Genomic DNA, 26,098 nt, shown 5'->3' with positions numbered 1-26,098 from the left:
GAGTATTGATACCTTGAAATGAGGCTGGTTATCAGCTCAATACTGACAATTGAAATCAGTACTCACTCATTCCTAATATTGATTAAGGCTGTAACAATCTTTAAATGAACTGTTGAATACTTGTGAATCACACTCAATAGCTCCTTGAGCCAACAAACTTTTGTATACTTTTTACCCAATAATCATGACGCCACACAGGACATTTTATTCTAGACTGTGCTTTATTATTGGCCTAAGCTGAAACGCATCATTCATTTTAAAATTACAAAAAAGGAGTCAAGGGAACAAGAAATTGGTGCAGTCTTTCTTGAGAGTCAGGGGCAGGAGCCTAAAGCGCATTGGCCTATCAGAAGCTAGTTCTTCAGGAACCTGGCAAAGCTTAATTATGCAACATTCATTTCCCCACCCTCCATATGTGCTGAAATTGGGAAGTACATCACCATAGTAACTTTGAAACCACATGATGCCTTTCCAGTCACTGTAGAGTTTAGTATAATAATAATTTTAAAAAAGCATTAATCACAGCACATAAATTGACAGTAAATCAGTTTTGTTTTGATGGGATAGTGCAGATTTCATCGACTTTTGCTCTTGGTAAAACACAGTTGAACAAGATCAGAGCTCCGCCAACAATACAAAGCAAGATGCAGAAAATGGAAGGAGGGGAGTGAAGTTTTTTTTTTTTTTTTTTTTTGACCAAATGACCAAAATGGTATATCACTGATTTTGTTTGTTTGTTTATTAAGAATTTCACTCTTTACATTGCAGAACCTCACTTTGACCCCAAGGCAAACGTCTGATTGTACAGTTATGAGGGAGCACTAAAGTAGAATTACAAATCAAATCAAACCCATGAGATCCCATCTTTCAATTAATTTGCGTTTTCAAAAGGAATCTATTATACTTATTTCTGATTCTCAATTTTTTTTACTCTGATAAGATGGAAACCAGGTTTGATATGCACATTACTATTATATACAATATACTGCATAAGTATAATAAGTAGTCTAAAATCATCATAGCTTTAAACCTACCAAGCTATCTTCCATAAGTTATAAACAAAAATGTACATAAGGCTTTGAAACACAGTAGCTGACTGCATCGCGTTCAAATTTTCATCAGAAACAGAATAATCAATCAGTTGTTTTTGAGACACGTGAAGAGGTAATGTGACGATGATACAAAGTGGCACTTTTAAGCAAGACCCCTCAGTGGCGACAATAGAGCTCAGATCTTGAGTCAAACAGCACAAACAAACAGAAGTAAATCAATACAACACAAATATTAAAATCTGTCTTTGACATCACTTGGTCAATAGGAGCCATTTTGTCCATCTTCTAAGAAGTGCTGAAGGCATGATCCTGAAGACAGGAACAATGATCATCTGCGGACCACAACAGTGGCCCATGCGTGTCATATAAAAACTATTTGGTCACGTACCAACTCATAGAAAAATAATGCCATGAAAGCATGCATATCATCTCAGACATGACTTGTAAATAAATACAGAAATGAATAGAACCTATTAAAGTATTTCTGTTATAAAATAGGTCAACGTGTGTCTAAGCTCTAACTGAGATCAATGCTCTCCCTGACTGTTTTCTGGATAAATGCCTTGGTCAGGTCCTACATTTCGCACTGTATCCTAGCAACTTTTTTTTTTTGTACCTGGTTTTAATGAGCATTACCATGTTTTCATTCATATATATATTTTTTTCCGAGTATTTAAAGTACTTTATCCAGTCCTTGTAGATAGAAGTAAAAGTCCTATAAAATATGCAAACCTATGTACAGAGGAGAACAGAGCAAAAAAAGAAACAATTTACAGTATATTCATCGGTTTATGTTTACATATCTATATATATATATTTATATTCAGACTTCTGCTCTGTCTAGCGTCGTTTTAAACCGTTACTTTTTTTTCCTGGTGTAAACTTGTAGCTTACAGTTGCGGGCGAATGAAGATGATGTGCTTGGCACTCTACCACCTGTGGCTCACGTCAAAACCCTTTTTTGTTTCTTGTTTTTGCATTGCAGTCAAAGCGGGCTCACCACACATTCAGTTGATTGAGTTGAAGCTGTTAGTGTTGCCATGCTCGCGCATCCAAGCCGTGCACAGGCATCCTCGGAAGTCATACGGAATATTTTTGCCTCACTGGTTTTGGCAGGTGAAACTTCAGTTATTCAATCATAGAATTTCTTGTGATGTGGAATAATGAAGCGTTTATAGGAAAACTAGTAACAACACCGGACAGGAAGCATCGTCTTCCAGTGCCACATAGCCTTATAAAAATTCACATGTATAAATATTCATTGAGTAATCTTCAGCAGCTGCATGGCCAATAACTCTGGTGACCTTTTGTACGTACTGTATATTTTGCCATTACTTTTAATTGTATTCCAAAGTAATACGAAAACTACTTTAGTGGTGCAGTCACTATGATGGATAAACGGTTTTTGTTTTTGTTTTGCACCACACACTTATTGCTACACTTTACCATTCTTATTTATTTATTTATTTTTATTGAATTACTTGAGGATTTGGACCATAAGGCGGCATTTTCCCAAGCAGGGGTCTCCAACCTTTTTCACTTTGTGAGCTGCTTCTCAAGTAAAATAAAAAGTAGGGCTTGACTGATTAAATCAATGGAGGATGTTTGGTGATTATTTTTACCTTTATGCGAAAATGCAGCAGTTGTACACTGTGACACTGGCCTCATTATTTATCAAACATAAATCATAACTTTAACCGTGTATTCCTAAATACTGAATCTATAATGACATTTTTGATTAGATCATTTGGCTCTAAGAATTGTCATTTTTACGGAAGAGGATTAGGTGAGTTTTAAGTGACAATTGTCACTTTAAATTCAGAATTCTGACTATTCTCAGAATTCTGACTTTAAAGTCAGAATTCTGACTTTAATCTCAAAATTCTGACTTTATTAGTGCTACTATTATTCTCACTTTAAAGTCAGAATTCTGAGATTAAAGTCAGAATTCTGACTTTAAAGTCACAATTCTGTGAATAAATTCAGAATCCTTCCATCCTTTTTTTTCTTCTTTTCACTGACATTAATATCTTCCGTCCATCTTGGTAAACCCCAGCAGAATGGATGTGAATTGATTGAATGGTCCAAATATTGTTTGAGACCAATCTGTTGGAGACCCCTGCTCTAAAAGATATGCTTCATGCCAAGAGATATCACTGATGAACTACTGGAAGCCAATTATTGCCTACAAACTCACATTAAGCCTAATTTTGACTTCGTCACAGTCGCCTTTCCTGCAGCTTTGATAGTTTAGTAGGTAGCTGTGCTCGCAGGTTTGTTAATGCCCACTTTTATCGGAAGCATAATGTGTGAGTATACGTATATTTGAAAAGCTCAAAGACATGGATGGATTAAGTGTGGACATGCATTGAACTTTCACTACACAGCTGAGAACTGATATGGATCCGGTTGTAGTTTTGACATCATAATAGTGCGCTGGTTGCTTGCAGAGGTTTGTGTGTGTTTGTGAGAGAGATTTTTTTTAAATGTATTATTATTTGAATTTTAGCAAGAGCACAGTGTTGGATGGCAGACTGCAGGTGACAAGGCACACCTTAACATGGTGACAGCCCATTCGCTACATGCACTTTTTACCGAATGCGGGAGAGAGCAAGGGTTGTGAGACGTATTCATTTTGGTTCAAGTTTCAAAGACAAGTGTGTGTGTGTGTGTGTGTGTGTGTGTGTGTGTGTGTGTGTGTGTGTGCGTGTGTGCGCGTGCAAAGCATAAAAGATATGTTTGGAATAGAGTCGAAGATAATTGTCCTTTTCCTCTAAAATACGTGAGCCTGATTTTTCTTGAAGCCTGCTACTGAGATGTGGCTTTTTGCATTTTCAGACAATATGTACAGTATCGTGTGCATTGACACACATGTATCCGTTAGCAGTGCCGTATACTGCCTGTCAGCATATCAGAAAAAGGAATGCCTGCACTTTTTGGGAGCTGCCATATTTGCGAATCATCCCAAGCAGAGCAAAGTTTTAAACTCCAGCTAACCCCCCCCCCCCCCCCCCCACCACCACCACCCACACTCCCCAAAATAAATAAAAATTACAGCTCAACATAGTCAGTAGCTGTTCTATATACAGACACACATATATCAAATATGTGCATATAAGTACATATGTATTTGTTTGCGATTAATATCAGTTTATCCATATATGCTGTATATATGAATACATTTTCTTGAATGCTCGATATACGTATACTGTATATGTACTGCAAATATAAACAAGTTCATATAGATAATGATGTTACTCTATCAATGAGGTTAGGATGTTAAGTTAAAAAAGATAAGGCTGTGATGCGGAGCAGCCCCTCCCATGCACTCTCCGTCCCTCCCAAGACAAATCAAGAAGAACAAAAAAAACAAAAACATTTTGGAGTGATTGTAAACTAACAATGGTCGTCTGAAATAGTTTTGCCTGTATTTCAAAAGCATATTGGCAATATATACTGTATGTATATACACACGTTGTATGTATATACTGTATATTGGAAATGTACACTTTTTTTTTTATTTAGTACAACTCTTGAGCCAGTTGGCTGAAAGAGATGCAGTGGTCCAAGTATATTAGAGCTACAAGTCCTCAGCAATAAAAACGTTTGGTCTTTTGGTCCCTAAAACAACTAAGGAATGACAGGTAAGACTCCCTGGAGACCGTTGCTATGGTTCTCCTTGGCAATGGTATCCCCTGGAAACGGACAGGCACTCCGAAGCTAAAGACACGTCATCCCAAATCCAAGCCAATTTTTGTCCTGATAATATCATACTTACAGTCTCTTTTCCGGAATTTGTTCCTTTGTGTGTCAAACTCAAACCAGACCAAAAATATCTCCTTCAGCAATCCGCTATTCAGTTTTTAAAAAGTTTATATTGTTCTTGTTAGACTTTGACAGCCGTTGTTCCCTTTAAGAGTTCATCGGGGTTGGTCACTGAAAGTGTTTGATGTCTTTTACTTCTTTCCCGCCATTGTTCAAGTAAAAGTCACTGTGGTCCAAAAAAGGTAGCTGTCATTCAAGCAGGGTTCTGAGTGGAAGGATGTGTTTGTTTGTGTGTCTGTGTGTATGCTGTTGTGTGCAGAAGAAAAGGTCCAGGGGCAAACCGAGGTGGTACAAATTCTCACTGAGTTCCAAAGTTTTTCGTACATCCAAAAGGAATTTTCCATGATTCTGACTCTCGCTGCCTCGATGTCCTCTCCTTGTGAAGCAGCCTCAGTGTTCCACATGTTGAGTTTGCATTCTACAGCGGGTAGCAAATAATCAACATATAATTCAGCTCTACAAAACCTGGAAAACACAATAGACAGAACATTTTACATCAATAAAGTTTGTTGAGCTTCGCCCTAATATAATAATGATCTATTATAAATATTACCCTGCCTTGAGAATAACTTGTGCTCAAAGATGTAGTCTGGTCTTAATTCTTATCTTAATACTGTGTCACACACTATTGATAATTTTCAAGAATAAAAGGAACTATAGATGTTCTATGTTACTTTTTTCCAGACCTATCCCAGTACGAGTTCTCAACTCTTAAGTAGTCACCGATACCAATACCAAATAAAAGTACCTAAGGCTGTGCACGAATTTATGGAGCCCCTCTGGTGCCAGGGTATGATTTTTTTTGTTTTCTTTCGGTGCTAATCTGTACCCACAGTTTACTAATCTGTTCGCACAGTTTACAAATCTGTACCCATAGTTTACTACCAGGAATCTGTTCCCACAGTTTAGTAATCTGTCCCCACAGTTTAGTAATCTGTCCCCACAGTTTAGTAATCTGTCCCCACAGTTTAGTAATCTGTTCCCACAGTTTACTAATCTGTACCCACAGTTTAGCATGTCAATAACAAAAAAAGAAGAACACTCGAATATTTAGATACAAGTTTGATTTATTTGAAAACTGGAGTAGTGTTGAGTGTGAAACAGGTGAGAAACTCCATGCCATTTTGATTGTGTGGAAAAGAGAGCAGGTAAAAATAGGTGTTGTTTAAGACTCTAGGCAACGAGGAAACCAGCATCTTCAAAAATGCAAAACTGTGAAAACAATGCCATCTTAAGGCCAGAAAATGCAATTGCGGTTTAGGTTTTGATAATATAGGCTGATAGACGGGAGCGCAACGGTAGAGCCAACTTCAGCGTCGCTGCTCATTTAAGTAAACCATCATTTGTAGAATATATAACTAACCCTCACATAAAGTTTACCATTTTCTCCCGTCAGACAAAGCGCTTGTGGAAGCTAAACTGAATACTGTGTATAGGTTTGCCGATATTGGAGGATCTATGGCGAGAGCCTGAGTGCTTCACGGCTCATAATTCCTTTCGAGTCAGGATGCGTCACTGCATATCGTCAGAGAGGTGGGGATTGCACCTGGGCGAAGGTGACATATGCTGCGTAACCCCTTTGTAGTTAGTGTATGTGTGTGTGTTGGCCTTTCTGTAACAAACGAAAGTAAATTTATAAAAGTGGGCGCTGGCTGCCTCTCATACCTTCTTATCTTAGATGAACTAGCTTAGCATTAGCGAGCGTACTAGATTAGTATTAGCGAGCATAGCATTAGCGACGACAAAGCTACTAGCGTAGGATTATCAAAAATAGCATCAACAAGGGCGATGCTACTAGCATAGCATTAGCGAGTTTAGCAAATGCGAGGATATAGCTACATGATGTGTAGCATTAGCGAGCTTAGCATTAGCAAAAACAAAGCTAAAGCAAAACAACATTCTTGGTTCTCCCATTAGCAAAGGTACACAGTGTGCTGTGCTCGTGCTTAAAATAAATTACTTCTTTCCTGCCGTTTAAGTAAAAGCCACTGTGGTCCAAAAAATATGAACATCCTTCAAGTATCTTACCATTCCAAAAAACTGTGAACCCTTAACAAGAATTATATTCCTAGTTCATAATGTTTTATATGATCTTGAAAAGCAAATTATACTCGAGATTGTTTTTGCTTTAGTTTTGAAGTCCTAAAAAAACAATGCATTTGACCATTTGGACATAGTCATAGTAAAACTGAGAGTGACAAAAACCTTAATGTGTTGAAATGTCAACTTCATTATAAACTGTTTGAGCCGTGGAATATTTTCGTGTATGGGAAGGAATGGTGACACATTCATTTGAATTTGCCATATTTTTCCTGCAGTGCTTTGCCTCGGCACACGGTCTTTATATGGATCAGTTAGTTTGTGAGTGGGTGATAAGTTGCCCTTGAATTAAGTCATCAGCAGTGAATGAACCACGACACAGTCTGAACTCTCCATCATGCAGATGAAGGGAGGAGACAAAGAGGAACGGCACAATTACTCGCCTTCCAAGTAATAAATGCCTCTTTCTTTGGAGGCAATTCTTTCTCTACAACATGCTTAATCATTTACCTACTATCTGTTACCTACAGTGGAACACACTGGGTCACTCTTTGTAATATTGTTGCACCAAATGTCAAAAAGCATTGTTTGCTAACATAAAAATGACACAGCCAGTAATGGCCAATCATGGCTCACTTGTTTTCCGGGTTTGGTCAGTAAACTGAGCCATGATTGGTCGTTACCTACTTCATCAGCACAGATGATGTCATCTTCAGTCAACAGCAAGTGGAAAAAAATGTTTTTAAAGGTATTAATTGTATGTGAAAAATATTGAAGTTATCATATTAATCATAGACAAAATATTAACTTTTTACTGCTGAAAATGGCTCAATGAGTCAAGTATCCCATCAAGCTTACTGGCTTGTGGTACACTAGTGAGATGTGAGGTTATTCAGGTGACCTCATTCACTGTTCATTAGAGCTTGGACTCGCACCCAAAATGCACATTGGCTATTAGTTTATTAGTTCTATTCAGTGAGTCCCAAATGAACTAGAATTGGTTACTAATTGAATTGTGCTTTTTCCAAAAAGCACGTCATAGTCCAAAAAATTAAAAAGCCAAGTGGATCATATTGGCAGATGCAGTGCAATTACTGTATATAGTACTTTATATCCACTGTATGTTGTCCAAAGCTCTTTACCAAGCCTTATATTCCTTTTTTTGAAAAAAAATCCCCATTTTTTTTAATCAACTGCGAGCTAGTGCTAATCTAACCTTGGTGTTTTCGTATTTCGTGTCGCTTGCTAGGACAGTATGAGAGGCCAAAAGTGAGTAAACAAAAGTGTGAGAGAGGAGAGGGAAGGGAGAAATGACACTGTAAGCTTCGCACTGGCTGACGTTATGGTTTTTATGTGACCCGTTAAGACTCAAATCCCTAAATTTGGATTCGGCATTCGTTTTTAACGGCCAATTTTCTTCTCTAATTGAGTCACCACTGCCCACTGTTCATAAAGTCATTGGTGGTAAGGCTTTTGTTTTTCTTCTGTTTTTATTATTATTATTATTATTATTATTATTATTATTATTATTATTATTATTATTATTATTATGTACACACTTAGCAACTAACATTTTTAATTTACAGTACAGTTCATAATGCATGTGGATGAAAAATTGCAATACAAGTAGTAAGATTATTTGGCTATAAGGTATTTGCTCTTTCGACATTGTTGCCTTCAGGTAGTGTAGTCAAGACGACACCAACCAAGACCAAGACATTATTGAGACTAGAGCGTATTGAGACCGAGACAAGACCAAGATGGCGTATATATCAGAGAAAAAAACAGAACAGAACGAACAGTATCTTTTTTTCCCATTACGTTTGAATCAAAAACAAATTCAAACAAAAACAACAACATTCAACAAAAACGAATTATTTTGGAAAAAAAACAATGAAACAAATCTCAAATGTAATAACATTTCTTGTTTCACTTCTGATCACATTAGTATTAGCCTGGTCTTGACTGGTCTTCGTCAAAAATCCCGAGTCCACCCTGTCCGAGACCAAGTCAAGACATGCCTTTGATTCCGAGATGAGACCGAGTTCCTTAAAAAGTGGTCTTGAGACCGGTCTCGAAAACTATAACTCTAAATTTAGGATATTTGCACTGTTGCAGTCATGATGGTGGAACCATAAAAGGACCAAAAAGCACAAAACATGTAAAACATGACTTGGTAAGTGCAATAATTTAAATATTAGGAGGAACTGATTAGTGTAGTTCAACTTCTGATTGAAAGAAAGGACGTGTCTCGATATTTTTGTCCACATAGTGTACGATGCGTGTTTCTTTTTCACGTACGGATACAGCTGCCAGATGTAGCTTATCAGGGGATTACTGTAGTTTACACAGTCATCAGTCCAAACGACGATGGTGAAATTAACATTTAAAAACGGCTGCTTGAACTCTCAGTGATGCTACATCACTGTTCTTTACAAGCAATTTGCAGATGATCCACTTTTTATTAGGCATCTGCAAATGTTTTATGACATTTCTAAAAGGTTAGTGAAACCACATCAGGCACTTTCATAAATGGCCTTGCCATTTCAGCATCCGTCAATACGATGTGCGTCAGCGTGTGTATGCAACGGCTCGGTTAATCACCCATCAGACTAGCGTGAGTACAAATGTGAGCTCAAGGTCTGACCTGTCTTCCCCTGTGTGCGACAGCTACCCCGGCCACCATGAATGGCAGCGGCTGGCTGGGGCCGGGGCTAGTAGGGGCGGTTTGCATCCTTTGGCCTCTTCAGCTGCACCTTGAGTCTTTTCATGCCGATCTGGAAGCCGTTCATTGACTGGATGGCAGCTTGGGCACTGCCTGGGTTATCGAAGCTTACAAAGCCTGGTGAGAGCGTAAATACAGAGAGGAGCACAGGTTAGTGTCAAGTTAAATGAGGAATGCTTACAAAAGTGTGAGTACGAGATTCATTGATGAAGCACTTTAACTCATTCACTCCCAGCCATTTTCTTTGAAAAAACTCCCTTCGCTCCCAGCTGTTTTACTGGTTTTGACTGATTTCGCAAGGCCCACAGAATATTGTGTTCTATTGTTATAAAAACATGGAACCTACCAAAAGAAAGATTAGAGTCTCTTCTTTCATCAGAAAAAAAAGTATATTTCTACCTGTTTCCGTTTTACAGCAATTAGCATTAGCATATAGCTAAGTTTCATCATTATTCACAAATCTGTTTAAAACTGTGGGGAACATATCTCTTTGCAACATGGCCCTCGTTGAGCTCTTATACTCTGCTGCCACCTGATGGCCGTTTTTATAATAACTACCATTGCTGCAAGCATTTTCTTCAGTTCAGAGGCTGCATCAAAGCCTTCTGCACGCTCGAGCATAAAAAAAAAAACTTTTTGGGGACACTGGTAATATTTAAAATACAACGTATTTATACGTTTTTGGGAGCAAATGAGTTAATTGAATAGTAGCTGTAGGAAGTAATCTTTAAATGTTACAAATCAACACAAGTTTCCCATAATGATACAAGGAGTAAAATATATTACAATCATATTTGAACAACAACAAAAACAACAACAGGATCACAAAAATAAGAGTAGCATGCAACCAAAATCACAATATGAAATGATGGGGTTTACAATAAAACCAAAAATATTGACTCAGTTGTGCTGTAGTTCAATGTAATTGTTTTTGGCTTCCACATTTCAAATTCAAGCTGCATGTTCATTTTTGCAATCCGCACACTGGACACTTCATTAGGTACACCCATACAATCTTAATGAGAACCAGTCCAAGAGCTTTATCAAACATTTTTCCTTTGAAAAGGCAATAATGCTCTAGTATTTTTATTGGGGGTGTCAGGCGATTAACATTTTTGATTGCAATTAATCGCATGACTTCAATAGTAAACTCGCGCTTAATCGCAAATTTGATATCTGTTCTAAATGTACAATATGTACAATAAAATATATATTTTTTAGTTTTCATACTCTTATTAACATAAAAATTGGGAAAAATGCTAAACTTATAGAAATATGGCTGCATCTTTTAGTCATTGATACAGTAATTTCATAATAATTCATAACATTGAGTTCAAACTAAAAACATGTACTGTACTGTAAAAAACAAGTGCAATATTGGTTTGTGTTGAGGTCATTTTTCTGCCACTAGATGGCATAATTGCACCTGTAAGACGTTGGTGACAGCTCAGGGCATTTTTTTTTCCATATTAAGAGCTATCTAATCTTTAACCGGAAGTAATTAGTGAAATTCTGCACATTTTTTAAATTGTAAAATACAAATTGACCCCAGTCTCCACAAATATATGCATTATTATTAAATGTATTCATTACTGCTAAATTTTGACGTGGGCGTGTCTGCTGTGTTGCGACTGGAATTCCCCCAGTACATGCTTTCCATTAACCGCGCATTAAAAAAATTAAATAACCTCAAAATTAACACACTAACTTTGACACCCCTAATTTTTATCCTATCAAGTAACTAAATATTAGAAACACCCAGCTTGATGCAGTGTAGTTCTTCACCACTGCAAACCACAACAATAAAAAATAAACATGAAAAATGACTACTTGTAAAAACTGAACATTATTCTCTTTGTCAAGGCAGAAAGTTTGACAGCATTTTTGTACTGGATGTCATTAGAGTGTACCGAACGAGGATGTATGCTCATTAGGCACTGATGTGTTCATTCAAAGGTTACTGGAGAGTTACTGTCCAATTTTATTTTAAGATAGAAGTCGAAAGTTGCATTCGCCGTCCTTCACAAAGCAAGCCAGATTTGAATAATTTAATTTCAGATAGAAATGTCAAGTCATCAAATCAGTCACAATTTAGTTGCACAACTCTACATAAATCTCTCTTTTTTCATTTGGTTCGAAACAGGGAGGTGCTGGGAGGTTAGCAAGGGGCTGCAGTAAAGAAGGTGATTAGTAAAAAAGAATAATCAGAATAAATAATCAATAATCTTCTGGTTCTGTTAATTTTTACCCACCAAAGCATTTACTTTGGTTTGTCGCTCGATCCACAAACACTTTGGAGGAGATGACATTACCGAATGGCAGGAACATCTGCATCAGTTCGCCATCCCCAAACTCCTGAGGGAGGTGGTAGATGAACAGGTTGCAACCTTCTGGACCTGTGCATGGGACACAGAGACAGACAGAGAAACGTCGGGAGACGCAAACAGTGAGAGAGGGCGGCAAAACAGGTCATGAGAATGATATACTGTACTGGACGCTTCCTTAGGTTGGGAGACCAGGGCTAGTTGTATCACTTTTTTATACTTTTATATATTTCTTGGAATCAATACATCCTATATAAACAAAATGTATACCAGATGAAAGACCAAAGTCTTAGGCATATTTTTTGTATTCATGTCATTTTCATACCTTGTGTCAGTGCAGAGTTCTAAGCCATCAAATAGAGTGAGTGAACATGTGACATGTTGTCCCACTAACGAGTAAGTTGTCACACTATATGGGGTAAGATGTCACACTGGATTTTGCAACTAATAAAACAAGGACAAAATTATCCTTATTCTCCTGTTTTTTATTTTGTTTTGTTTTTTACAGCCAGATAAATTGTTTATCATTGATCTTAAAAATGTACCACAGTCATTGAACAAACTTTAACATAAATACAATATTGAATAGATTAGAGTCCTTAGGAACTGCTGATATGTTATAGCTCTTAGCGTCAAATGTCCGTTTTGCTTCCCTTAAACTGGAAATTTGAGATTAAATTTAATATATATATATTTTTTTTCAATAAAGCATTTCATTTGGATAGATGGATGGATGGTTCATCATGAAACTTAAACCAGTCCTGACGTGGGCATACGGTAGTTCCAACAACTGGAAAATCAATTTTTAAACTATGAAACACAATCTGGCAAACTAATTTCCTGACTCTTCAGACTCATCATCAGAAGAACAATTCTGGCATACGTAGACAGAGTTATCAGAGGTGCATTTTTCATTGGCCCATTCTTTGCATATGTGACAACAAACCCCAAAATGACTGAGACGAGTTGGCCCAAACTACCATGTTGGCTAATGGCTCTATAGTTTAAAGTTAGCTTAAAACAGAACCGTGACTGAGGCATGACAAGATGCCTGAATTTCTCCTCTAACGAGTCCACATGATTTTCTGCGAGAATTTGTCTATGTTTCAAAATATATAAAGTTTAAAAAAAATATTTTGGGTTGTGCAAACCAGATAACTGGCACTCATGTCAGCTCACAATGTGCTGTTCTCAGATAGTACACAAACCTTGATTTATACGAAGAAAACTAGTACTGTATTCCACTTTTTTGTTGCGCCCTCTGGTGGAGAAGATCATTGTGTGTGGCAACTTACCCGTGTTACAACTAGCCCCGGTCTCCCCCTACATAAAATGAGAATCAATAAACAGTTGAAATAATTTCTTTGAGCTGGAAACATCTTGACATTTCTGGTTGTTGTCAGGTTAACGCTGGAGGCTACTGAAGAAACTTTTGGACACAGCTTTTTTTTGTTGTTGTTGTTGATGATTGATCTGGTCTTATTTTGAAAACAAGCTTGTGTCTAAGAAAATCCAAAATGGCGCACGCTCCCAAACTGCTCGGCTACTTTAAAAGGCTGGAGAATGAATAGCTGATGTTACTTCTTAATGAATATGCAAAAGTCCGCCCATCAATCTTCTCTTTGTAGCTCCGCCAGACCAAGACACCAGAGATTGACCTGCAGCGTGATCACATACAGCCAATGTTGGCCAAGCGGGACATATCATCACGAATCATATGAGTCGGGTATGTGTTGTCACCTCCCCCTAACCTCTGAAACTGACTCACCAAACCTCTGGCGTTCAATCGAACTCAGGTTAAGAACCGCTGACTTAGTTAAAGAGAATTGCTAGTACAATATTAAATAAGTACAGTAACATTTATAGACACAACATAGATAGCCTTTACAAAGAGGAATTTGTGTATGTTTCTGTCACTTGCACTGCCAAACATGCGTCTGGGAATCATGGTCAAAAAGTTCAACCTAGGTTTCAGTGGACTATAACACATTTCCCCACGTGTAGTTAGTGAGTCCCAACCAGGACACTGTGAGAGATAAACAGGTGTGCTGCCAGAAATGATCCACTTTCACTTAATTGATCCAAAACTTATTCATGTCTTGATGTATCTTTGATGTATATGCCAGTGATGTACAGTATAATGACGTGCTTTGAGATTTTCCAAATGTAAAATGCACAATAAATTTTACTCTGAAAAAGACTATATTTGGTCCCAGTCTTAACAGAGTACATTTTACACTCGGAAGAGAGTAAAATATAATATAAAAAAATAAAATGAAAAATCACTCAAGGGTTCAGGAACAATCAATATGGGAGACAGCCACTCAATCTCTTGAGCTATGCCATTCCTACTGTTGGATAACATTGCTGGTGTGTCCAAAAGGAGACCAAAAATGGTCAGAGGTCAGGGCTGGACTGGCCATCTGGTATTGAGGGCAGATGCCCGGTGGGCTGGCCTCTTTTAGGGCCGATGCAGTTTTTAAAAGATTATTGTTTTCCGACATTTTACCTCAAGAGACTAGCCCACAATTTAGATGAACCAGTCTGTTAATCAGTTTCATATATAGATGGCAAACTTAAATCTCACTAAACATTAGTGGCAGAACTACATAACTAAACCAAAATGCCAGGGCCGATTTTTTGTGTGCCAGCCACAAAAGTCGTTCCTCAACCCTTGAGTGATTGTTTTTTTATTTTTTTATTTAATATTTTACTCTCTTCCAAATGTAAAGTTTCCTCTAGTTTAGACTGGGACCGAATAAAGTCTTTTTAGAGTAAAAATTTAAGTAATACAAACATTTTTTATTTATTTATTTATTTATTACATGGTAGTGTATTGTTTTGTTGGTAAACCACAAGAGGGCAGCAAGGTCACAGTCCTTTCCATGCTCCCATGTTGCAGCTACCAAACACTTGTAGGATTGTATGGTCAGCTAATTTACAGCCTAGAATCATCTCTATTTTTATAAACAATCTGACCTTTACATTTCACCCCTCACACACTCTTGGTGTATAAGTAAATACGCACATATTGTATGTAAATGTTTGTGAGTCAAGCGTGTCAAACAAGTGTTAAATATTTGACTCGTAATTCAAATATTGCATATTTTACCTTCTCGTTGCTGCTGCGGGATGATGGTTGTAGGGTGGGGGAAGGCCTGGCTGATCTGCCCGTATGCAGCAGGGTAGGCTGCTGAGGCACACACACAAACGCACACACACCGATCAGATAACAGTCGTGATGAGAGCACGTTGCCGCACACACACACACACACACAAACAACATGATATACACCGGGGCACAGCAAGCAATCGATCAGATAACAGACAATAGAGTGTGCATGTTTCACACTTACACACATGCTATAAAGAGCAGAGAATAAATTGATGTCGGACAGGCGTGACACTACATGGTGGAAATTCCAAAATGCAAATGCAAACAAAGAAAATCTTTTTCTCCTTCACTTGTTCCCTCCGTCTTATATACACACACACACACACACACACACACGAACACACCTGCATACTGCTGGACTCCCGTGTAAGCCTGCTGGAGAGGATCAGCTGCAGTTGGACTTTGAGCTGCTCCAGAAGAGATGAAGAAGAAGGTGGAGGCCGATGGATGGATGGAGTGGGTGTGTACCAGGGTATAGAAAGAGAACGGATACAAAGCAGCAGTGAGATGGAGCAGGAATGTAGATAACGGGGAGGAGAGGTGCACACAGAGTCAGAGGCGAGTAATATGTAATAACAGTGGGAGGGAGTGGGATTACAACATGAGGAACCGGAGGAAAGAGACAAAAGAGGCAAGAGGTTAGTTCTCAGTGTGAGGTGCTGATCTCTCCCAATGTGCACAAGCTTAATTGTTTCCTTAAATTAAGGGAAAGTTGACAGATGTTTGGAAAGAAAATGTCCTGATGCTATCATTCAGTCATCGTTGTAAAGCTCTGGAAAATATTAGGGTAACAGAATAACACTCGACCTTAGTTATGTTTTTATGGAGTTTATAGAATAAACAAAAATAATCCATATAGTGAAACCTTAATTTTCTGGACCACTTATCCTCACTTGGGTTGTGGGTGAGAATCAGGTTACAACCTGGCCTGGTTGCCAGCCAATCACACTTTCTCAAAAGTATGGGTCATATCAATATAGTTTGATCAGTAATGTTAAAAAAAAGCACTTGCAATTTTGTGTGTGGCCGCCCTGGTTTTATATGGTTATACGTAGTGCTGTGACTATCGAACATTTTAAGAATCGATCTATCAATTATTCAATCGATTAATCTGATTTATTGTTATTTTGCATTAAAGTATATTAGAAAATCTTTATTATTATTTTTTTTTTTTACTGTATATTAACCAGCGATTGATGTTTATTTCGTACTTTGTATTCGTATAGTAATTGAAAAAAAGGGGATTAATGTTGTACTAGGTGTTATCGGTTCAGTCATTGTTTTCCAAAGTAAAAATAGATGTTTGCAAATGTCTCATTTTGATTAAACACAGAAGATTCAAGGACTACAGAAATCTGAACAATTACTGTTGATATGCTGAAATCAGAGGATTTGGACATTTTTAAATTAAATAATGGCTCCAAACGATTACTCCATTTTAAAAATATTTGTCGATTACTTTAATAATCGATTACTTGTCGATTCAGCGATTAATTTTAACATCTCTATATGGAAGCATGGAACTACCAATGTGGAGTAAACATTTTTGACTGGCTATTATGTTTACGAGTATGTTTGAACGTACTCACAAATATGTTTACCGGTAATTTAAACAACATACTTGCAAGTACGTTTGAACATTCAAATTCATTGGAACATATTCACAAATACGTTCAAAAGTACTTATCAGCTAAATGCTACAAATATAGCATATTATTTTGCCATAATGTAACGGGGTATTACTTGAGCACCCGCAAGTCAATACCCCATTGCATTATGGGTAAAAGTTTTACCCTAAATCATCATAGTTGGGAGTATTCGTATATTACGTGATGTTAATTTTTATTCTATAGACGCGGATATGAAGAGGCAACGACTTAAGGACGTCCATAAAAAAAATTGGGACGATTGTTCGAATATTATCACAGTATCAAATTGGTACGAGTAGCGTGTACATACATTTTAGTGATGATCGATCAAGTTAATCCACGTTGAGCTTTTCTACATTAATTTTTAGACTTTTGGAGGCTACTTTTTTGGGGGGAGGGGGTTTCCCAAAGGAACCTGACATGGTTAGGAGTGTCCCTATCTAAATTGTGGCAACAGTTGAAAATGGTGGCACTACGCAATGTATGTTATTATTTTGATAACTAATCGACTTAACCTTTTTTTTTTTCGGGAGTCGAATGCCATTGATATTTGCACTATTATTATTTATACACACAGCCTAATCGAACGATGGACAATGAATTTCCAGTGGTGTATTGCTAGTCCTATTTATTAATGATCACAGTAAAGGCAATCAGGGAGCAAAAAGCAAAATGTTGAAAAAAGGATGAAGGTGTGGAGAAGATAAGCAGTCGATGAGACTACCTTCAGATAGCGAAGAGAGAAAGCAGCCACCCTGAACTCCAAAGCAACTCCTTGGAGCTACACCCAAGCCATTTTTCTCGGAGTCCTCCCTAAAAACCACTTCTTGCAACACTGGGAAGACAAAAACAAAAAAGGAACCCCATTTAATAGTTTCCTTCCTCCTCTTCTTAAACAGAAAATAACCAAGTTAAAGAGTTCAACATAACAATGTTTATAATTCAGAGAGAGAATACATTTTCATTATATTAATTGGATTTGTTTGTATTCACACAGTTTCTGCTTAACAATTGGGTTGGAATTTGTGTTAATTTACTCTACTTAGTAAGTATTTTTTTGTCATTATTTATGAATGTAATGAAAATAATGTGCCTTAAACCCAACTCACTAACTGCATTGAAATTATAGCGAAATATCAGCTGCTGTGTGTACACTGCAATAAATGGACTTCCCCCGGAGTAAATTTGCATCGTAGCTCATCATAATGGTGTATCTAATGTATAAAGACCAAACTTCTTATACCTCTGAGATTGGAAGAAAACAAATAACCTCTATTTAGTAAAACAAATAACTTTTTCCAAGTATTTGATAACGATTTTTTTAAATTAATCAGTGTTACAGGATAAAATAATAGGCCTGATCCGGCTTCCACGACCACTTAGAAATAGTCAAAATTATCGTCTGCTGCATGCAAATTGTACTTTTGTTCCGAATAATGTTATTAATGAAGTAAACATACATTGTAGGTAATGGTGCAATGGATTATCATTGATCCGTGGTCAATTCCGTGGTCAGGCCCCACGGTTCGGATCGCGGAAGCTGATCTAAGGCCAACTTCAAAAATAAAGTTGACCAAATACAGTCACACATTGACGCCAATGCAAATAGCCTTAGTAGACTTTTACTTTGAAGTTTGCCCACGTCGTGGCATGATGGCTAGCTTGACTTCCCTTTTAGACGTTTCTGTATCGTAGTTGATTGACATTGTAGTTGCGACCAACATCAACACAACGCATCAACTCATATTCAATCACTAATTTAGGACGCTAAGAAACCGCTAATTAATTACGCAGTCATTGTATGATACGTCAGAAGTGTCTGACGTAAGTGGCTGTCAGCTAGCTGTTAGCATTACGAACGAGTGCCTGGCTGGTAGTTGTAAATGAGTTGACAGGTGACACCTGGCTTACTTGAATTCTTTTTCAATATTCTGGACCAAGGCTACTTTGTAATTCACTCTCCACTTTGAGGTATTTTCATTATTTAAAAAAAAGAAAAGAAAGAAAAATGAAAAAAAGATTAATAGAACTCTGTCTTCATTTATTTTATAAAACACTTTTTGCCCACAAAAAAAAAGAAAGATTTTAGGAACACAACTCTAATCCATTAATACTTTGTTATTTTACGCATTGACCATGTATAAAATAAGAATGTTTCTGGCTCATATTGCACTTAAAGTTGTGTTCCTAAATCCTTAACAGCTATATTAGAGAGGTAAAATTGTACAAAATAAATGAAGACAAAGTACACATTTTTTTTGGTAATGCGAAAAACAATCCATCACTCAAATCTGTGATCCGACCCGAACCGTGACTTTTGTGATCCATTGTACCACTAATTGTAGGTCAGCATACAGCATATAATTGGATGTTGAATCTATCTTGTATGAAAGCATTGCACTCTGTTCAGCACAATGATTTGACACTTTTTCAGTGAAGCCTTTACACATCACATCCAATATTATAGATGTAGTGTGTGGTTGAATGCAACAATGCTGAGATTTTTGTACATTATAAAGTGTTTTATTTTTTATGGCTTTACCAGGGTAATGATGTATCCCATTGGTGAAGACGGCCTCTGCAGGTGGCTGTCCATTTGCTTGAGGGGGCGGCATGCCAGTAAAACCATTGACACTAATGGGGGAAGGGATGCTGGTCACTGTGGGGGCGCTGATGCCTGGAGGAGTGCTACCGCCTGCAACCAGGAAGGAGTAAAATCAGAGAGGGTAACAGTGAGTAATTGTCTATATTTCCCCCATGAGACATTATGGAAAGTTTTACTTTGACTAGCCAGCAAGTAACTCTTGCAAATGTCAGAGGGGGCGGTCCAGTGGTCCAGTAAAGACATTAAATGTCAAGGCTGATTTCCTAGCTCTCTATAATCCTTTGTGTGATACAAGTGGATGCAGATAAAAGTAAACAGTTTATGATAACAGTCACTAACACTGTATAATTTCAGATTTTTTTAATAAGCATTATAACAATCTCACAAAATGTGTCTAAATCCAGTATTAAACCAGAAAGTAATGTTGATACTCGCTGTTCATTATTCATTACATTGCATTGCAGCTGTTCCCATTTTTAAAGCATATCACATTTTTAGCTGCTATAGATGAAATGATAGATACATCTTTTACTGCCGTTACCTGACGTGGGCGTTAGCGGTGCTCCGGGGAGGCCATTGATGGTGGCCATGTGCTGCATCTGGGCAGCAGCAAAGGCGGCCATCGGACTGAGGTAGCCCCCCTGGCCTACAGATGCCATCAATGCGGCCTGCTGCTGCACCTACAGGGAGGAGGAGGTTACAATTAAAATGACTCTAAAACCAACTAAACGCAAACGTTAGTAAGTTAAAGGGTAGTATGACAATTTTTCAGGGACCCACAGTGAAAAATGTAATTTTTTGCTTTGATATAAACGTCGGTTCACACTTGCCATAATGAGAATCATTCATAATGTTTAACAATGGGATAAATCTAGTGGATTAGGCCATCTCAGTGGTATAGTATAGCATAGTATAGTATAGTACAGGGTTCTGCAACCTGCAGTTCTGGAGCCTCTTTAGTCCCTCTCCCGTGGCTCCCTGTGGATCTCTAAAAAAAATTGTAGAAATTAATATTTTTTAAATATATATATATATATATTTATTTATTTATTTTTTAGATAAAATCTTCTTTAAATGAATTAATGATCTAGATTAAAAAAAGAATAATAAAATATTCAAAAAATGTCAGAATCCAATTTTTTTAATTGTCAGAAAAAGAGAGACGAAAGGCAGATTATAACGTTTTAAAAGATTACCTAAAAATGTCCAAAAAGTGACCATAAAATGTCCAAAAAGTTTTAGGAAAGGCAGAAAATAACCATAGAATGTCCATGAAATTGCAAAAAATGTCACAGAATTGAATAAAAAAGGCAGCTAAGAAAATGTTTAAAAAGTAACAATATGCTTACATTTTTTTTTACCATAAATTGTCCACAAAATTGCCAAAAATAATCAGCAAATTGATTTAAGAAAAGGCAGGAAAGAAAAAGTTCAAAATGTAAACATAAAATATCCCAAAACAAAAGAAGAAATCTCAAAAAGTGCCAAAAAATGTACACAAAATTGCCAAAAATGCAGAAAGTGCTGTTAAAAAAAATGCTAAAAAAATGTCAAAACAAACCATAACATGTCCAAAAAAGGAAGAAAAAAGGCAGAAAATTACCATCAAATGTCCCTAAAATTGCCCAAAATGTCAGAAATTTGACAGAGAGGAAGATAATCTAAAAATACATGAAAATTTAAAGCACTTGGGCCCACAGCGTATTAGCCTAAAACTAACCCTGTTTACTTCATCACAATGTTCAAATGTTTTGCGGGTCCAGACAGATTTTTGTGTGTGTTATATATTTGGCCTAAAATGTTTTTTTTTGACAGGGAAGGTTGTTGACCCCTTGTATAGTACTGTATATGTTCATATGGCAATGTCTTCACCTTAGTGCATATTAAAATATTTATCTTATCAATACATACATTTTACATAATATCTTTGAGAACGTACACAACTGTGGTTGGAGTTTGATAATTTTTCTTGCAAAATGTTGGAAGCTTTTGTCCAGTATTCAGTCTCTGTGGATTAATGATTAAGTTTCTGATGGCATGCCAATGATCCAGGCACCACAATTCCTTGTTCTCCTGCTTTACAGTATAGTTGGGTTTAAAATTTGAAAACAGTAGTGGTATATGGTAAATGTACAACCAGCTGGAGGAGTGCCAAACTATTTTTCCAGAGAAGCAGTAACCATTTTCAGTTGAAAGTGTGTTTAAAAAAGCATTGGTTTAGAAAAAAAACATCCACTATGGGACATGTTCTTACATCTTTTTCCCATTCAGCTCTAAAACAACATATTGTCAGTTCAAAATGGTGCTATGTGAATGGCTCCTAAATGTGTTGCAAAAATGTGCTTTGTGAGGGCCTTGCCTGAGCGTAGGCTCCGTAGGCTCCAAACTGCAGGGCCATAGGGTTGAAAATGCCCATCTGACCAGCCATCTGCTGCATGCGGCGAATGGTGCGCTCCTTATCCGTGTCTGCGAACTTTACCACCAGACTGGATGAAGCACCCTGCGCATTCACAAACACACACAAATACCAGACAGTAGGTTAGTATGTACAGATGGACGAATGACATCACCTTGTGTCCCCCGTTGTACACAAAGCACATATTTTACTCCTCCCATGAACAGCAATACAAAGCCATGAAAAGTGGAGAGAGTAGTATGTCTCTCTCTAAGCATGAATTTTGCTCTGCCAAGCCAAGTAGCTTCAAAGCTCGACTTTGCCCCTGTTGTAGTTGGCACGGGTCAAAGGCAGGGGACACTTTTCCACAGAGGGATTAATAAAGTATAACTTTATAACTTTTAGGAGGTAATTAAGCTCGTTGCGATTCACCTCTGCAGTGACTCTTGCCACTCACATAAATCTACAAGCTCTCACGCATAGCTACTCACAGGCATCGTCTGGCTGCCGTGTAGTGAACTGATGGCCGCCTGAGCTTCGGCATGAGACGAGTATTTTACAAATGCGCAGCCTAAAGAGAGAGAAAGAACAGTGAGCAACAGAACTGAGGACAAACATACGGAAAAGGATTAGGGCCAGTGAAGAGAAAAAAAAAAAAGGTTGGCAGAATTCTGACTTTATTCTTAGAATTCTGACTTTAAAAAATTCTGACTTTAATCTCAGAATTCTGACTTTTAAGTAAGAATTCTCCCTTTAATCTCAGAATTCTGTTCTGACTATAGTCAGGATTCTGACTTTAAAGTGAGAATTCTGAGGATTTCTTCTCACTTTTACTCTCAAGTAAGAATTGTCACTTTAAAGTGAGTATTGTGACAATCCTCACTTTTAAAAAGAATTCACTTTTAAGTCAGAATTCTCACTTTAAAGTCAGAATTCTGAGAATAAAGTCAGAATTCTGAGAATAAAGTCAGAATTCTGAGAATAAAGTCAGAATTCTGAGATTTAAGTGAGAATTCTGACTTTAAAGTAAGAATTCCGACTTTAAAGTGAGAATTCTGAGACTAAAGTGAGAATCCTGCCAAACTGTTTTTTCTCTCTTCACTGTCCCTAATCCTCTTCCGTACAAACATGATACAATGTTTCTACGGAAGACCACCAATCACGAGGCTGGACGTTGAATTGCACTCAATAGGAAGGCTAAACAAGGCACTTTGACATCATTAACAACTTTGAGATCCTCTGATGGGGCTTAAAATACCACAGCAACGGGACGTGGCTTCGTATTGACAAGGCCTGTTGATGAATTTGAATGATCAAGTTGCCAGTCATTATTGAGCTCAAGCCCATTTAGCTGCGCACGCTGGCTGATGGACTCTTGTTAATGGAGCTTCATGGAGGCATCAGAATGATCAAGCCCACTGTAATCATCAGGCTTAGTTATCGACAGGCCGCAGAGTTGGCTGCTAAGCCCTGTGATAACTTCAAGCACTGTGACAACACAGTAAAAGGGCATTTCACTGGCATGATACCAGGCTTGATGGTTTATAAGCAGCTTGACTTACTTTGTCTTTTTCTCCATGTAGGTTGACAAATAAGGTTAATTGGGTTCCTCGGAAATGAGTTGCTATTTTATACCATGTGGACAAAGCAATCTAATGACGGCTTCATTTGAAATTTACGGAATCTACGGTATTCATCCACTCATTGACCAATAACTTTGCTTGGACGTGGATAAGGAGAACTTTGCAAAGTCATCAACTCTGGAAAGCCGAATTATTTCTGTGCAGTAGCCTTTGACAAAACTCTGCTGACCCAAAGTAATAAATAGCACGAAGCTCACCTTTGCTGTTGCCATCAGGACCTCTCAGGATGGTGCACTCCTCGATGCCGCCGAAGGATTCGAAAAGGCGCCGCACGTCATCTTCAGACTGTTGTTTATTGAGCATGCCCACAAAGAGCTTTCTGTCTTCTAAAAGGTAGGAGTAGTAGTTTACAACACAGATCCTCTTAAAACTTTCTTTATCTTCTATACACCCCACTAGTCCAAAACCAGCATTCTGATTAATATTGCCCTTGTGGAATATGAATTAAGTAGCAAAATCCACCCATATTTATCCCCCTCAGGGGGCAGCCATTTTGCCACTTCCTGACGACTGAAAATGACATCACAGTAGTTCAGGAAATGACCAATCACAGCTGAGCTTGCGAACATCACATGACCAAACTCAGAAAACAGGTGATCCCGGAGTGTTCATTTTTAGTCGACAGCAAGTGGCAAAATGGCCGCTCCTTGAGGAAGGAAAAAATCAGGTGTTTTTTGCTGCTAAGTTCATGTTCCACAAACGCAATATTAATCAGAATGCCTTGTTTACACTAATGGGGGCGCACAGAACATATTAATGTAAAGAACATTTTTGAGTTGGCTTCCTCTTAAATGGCCATAAAATATCACAACAAAATGGTCTCATTCGAACCCATCGGTTGAGATACCAGTCACATAGTGCAGTGTGGTTCACGATAGGATTCAAACATGATACCAATCAATGATTGGTTGTCTTCAAATTCGAGTGGGACGTGGCGGGAAAATTTACACTGGTCAACACATACAGTATTTTTTAAATAAATATATATATATATATATATATATAGGGCGGGGGCAATATTCCGAGAAAAAAACTTGTAAATTTGCGAATTTATGACGTGGCAAATTTGCGACTATATAAAGTGGCAGATTTGCGAGAAAAAAACTCAGAAACTTATAAAATATATCGTAGCTATAGTCTAATCATGTAAGGATTCGTTGGTGGTTAATTGGACACTATTTCTAAAATGAAAAGGCAGGTTGGAGACGGATACATTTTTTAATTAAAATTTTACTCGTCATTTACCGCAGCTAGAGCGACAACACTTCCTGATCCTCTATCAGCTGACTAACACTAACCAATCAGATGCTAACATACTTTAGGTAAAGGCTAGTGAATGACGGAGAGCAGCAGATTCGACACATCAACTTAGATACTTGTACAACAACAACAAAAATACCAAAATGTATGACCGTATAAATAATAATTCTGGAAACATAAATGTACAAGTAAATATACATTTTAACAAATTAACTTAAAATTTTGATCGTCCGGGTGTGGACCTTCGCAAAGCGAAGCGTCTTTGTCGCTGGCCAGTGGCCGTACACAATGGTTCAAAGGGCGAATGCTTAACATGATATGGTTAATCTATGCTAAAGCAATTAGGCTATTATCTCCTTATTTGGAAACCCGACCGAAAAGTATTGGTACAAACAGTCGAATAGTACGCTACGTGTATTTCTCGTAAGTTTTTGAGGTTTTTTTCTCGCAAATCTGCCACTATATAAAGTGGCAAATTTGCGAATTTATAAAGTGGCAAATTTGGGAGTTTTTTTCTCTAAATATTGCCCCCGCACTCTAAAAAAAAAATAATATATATATATATATACGTGGCCCTAATACACTTTCGTAGTATTTACTTTAAAAATGATTTGCGCTGATTCCGAATCTGCCCTCATTTTTTTTCTAGCATGTCAAGTTTTAATAATAATAATAATAATTAAAAAAAAAAAGTATTCAATCTGGTCAGGTTTTACATACAATGGAGCACTGTAGCTGAAAACAGCTGCCTGCTGCGTGTGGGGATTGTGATGGCACCAAATCAATGATGAGGTTGAACCAAATAGATGCTATGGTAGCATTCTTTAACACACAAAACAAACAGCACCAAGTGTGTCAATGCACCACGTGTAGGCATTAGGATGACCAGATGTGTTTGTCCTCAGGTCAGGATGCAATTAACATTTAATTGAAATTCAAGTTACATTCCAAATTAGCCTTTCCAGGGGAATAATTTATATTGAGCAACACATTATGGTTGTCAAATGTGCATAGATAGGATGCCAGCACCCGTTAAAATAAATGAGAGGTCAAGTTGCGCTGAGAAACAAAGACATTGAAAAATACTGAATGCAAAACCTTTGTAAGGTCGAACACAGTGATGAGCAAGTTAAACGCTGGAGGGGCCAATTTTTTTTATCAGTAGGTCTAGGTCTACGACTTACGACTACGTCTTACGACCATGTACTTCCAACCAAAATGTTATTTTAAATTTGGACAAAATATGTGTATACGTGCATAATGCGTGCTCTTAATTAATATATTTCATTTTTCATAATACATTTCTCAATGCATGAATAAAAGATCCAATATCCTAACCCAACAACAATGAGTTTAAAGCAAACTTGCCATTTAAGGCGGCACACAACTGCTGAAAAAGACAAAA

General features: G+C 37.5%; 1 protein-coding gene across 4 annotated transcripts in view; it reads right to left on the bottom strand.

The window, feature by feature from the left end:
- Positions 1–4,993: 4,993 nt before the first annotated feature.
- The window catches only part of celf4 (CUGBP, Elav-like family member 4), a 123,175-nt gene continuing 102,070 nt past the window's right edge, over positions 4,994–26,098 (bottom strand). Inside the window, exons 4-14 of one of the 4 annotated variants that reach the window (XM_086086432.1) lie at positions 23,631–23,759; positions 22,282–22,361; positions 21,755–21,895; positions 19,937–20,075; positions 19,333–19,485; positions 17,515–17,625; positions 15,486–15,548; positions 15,079–15,159; positions 11,895–12,038; positions 9,565–9,759; positions 4,994–5,342 (exon numbers count right to left, since the gene is read on the bottom strand). In XM_086086432.1, coding sequence (XP_085942558.1) covers positions 9,632–9,759; positions 11,895–12,038; positions 15,079–15,159; positions 15,486–15,548; positions 17,515–17,625; positions 19,333–19,485; positions 19,937–20,075; positions 21,755–21,895; positions 22,282–22,361; positions 23,631–23,759 — 1,169 coding nt within the window. In that variant the 3' untranslated portion in view covers positions 4,994–5,342; positions 9,565–9,631. The remainder of the gene's footprint in view (positions 5,343–9,564; positions 9,760–11,894; positions 12,039–15,078; positions 15,160–15,485; positions 15,549–17,514; positions 17,626–19,332; positions 19,486–19,936; positions 20,076–21,754; positions 21,896–22,281; positions 22,362–23,630; positions 23,760–26,098) is intronic. The other 3 variants (XM_086086435.1, XM_086086434.1, XM_086086433.1) reach the window with 3 other exon arrangements.

The sequence above is a fragment of the Leptonotus elevatus genome, chromosome 10, assembly GCF_054856555.1.
Source record: "Leptonotus elevatus isolate MCC_2025b chromosome 10, RoL_Lele_1.0, whole genome shotgun sequence".
NCBI lineage: Eukaryota > Metazoa > Chordata > Actinopteri > Syngnathiformes > Syngnathidae > Leptonotus > Leptonotus elevatus.
This window is presented reverse-complemented; position numbering and strand designations above follow the sequence as displayed.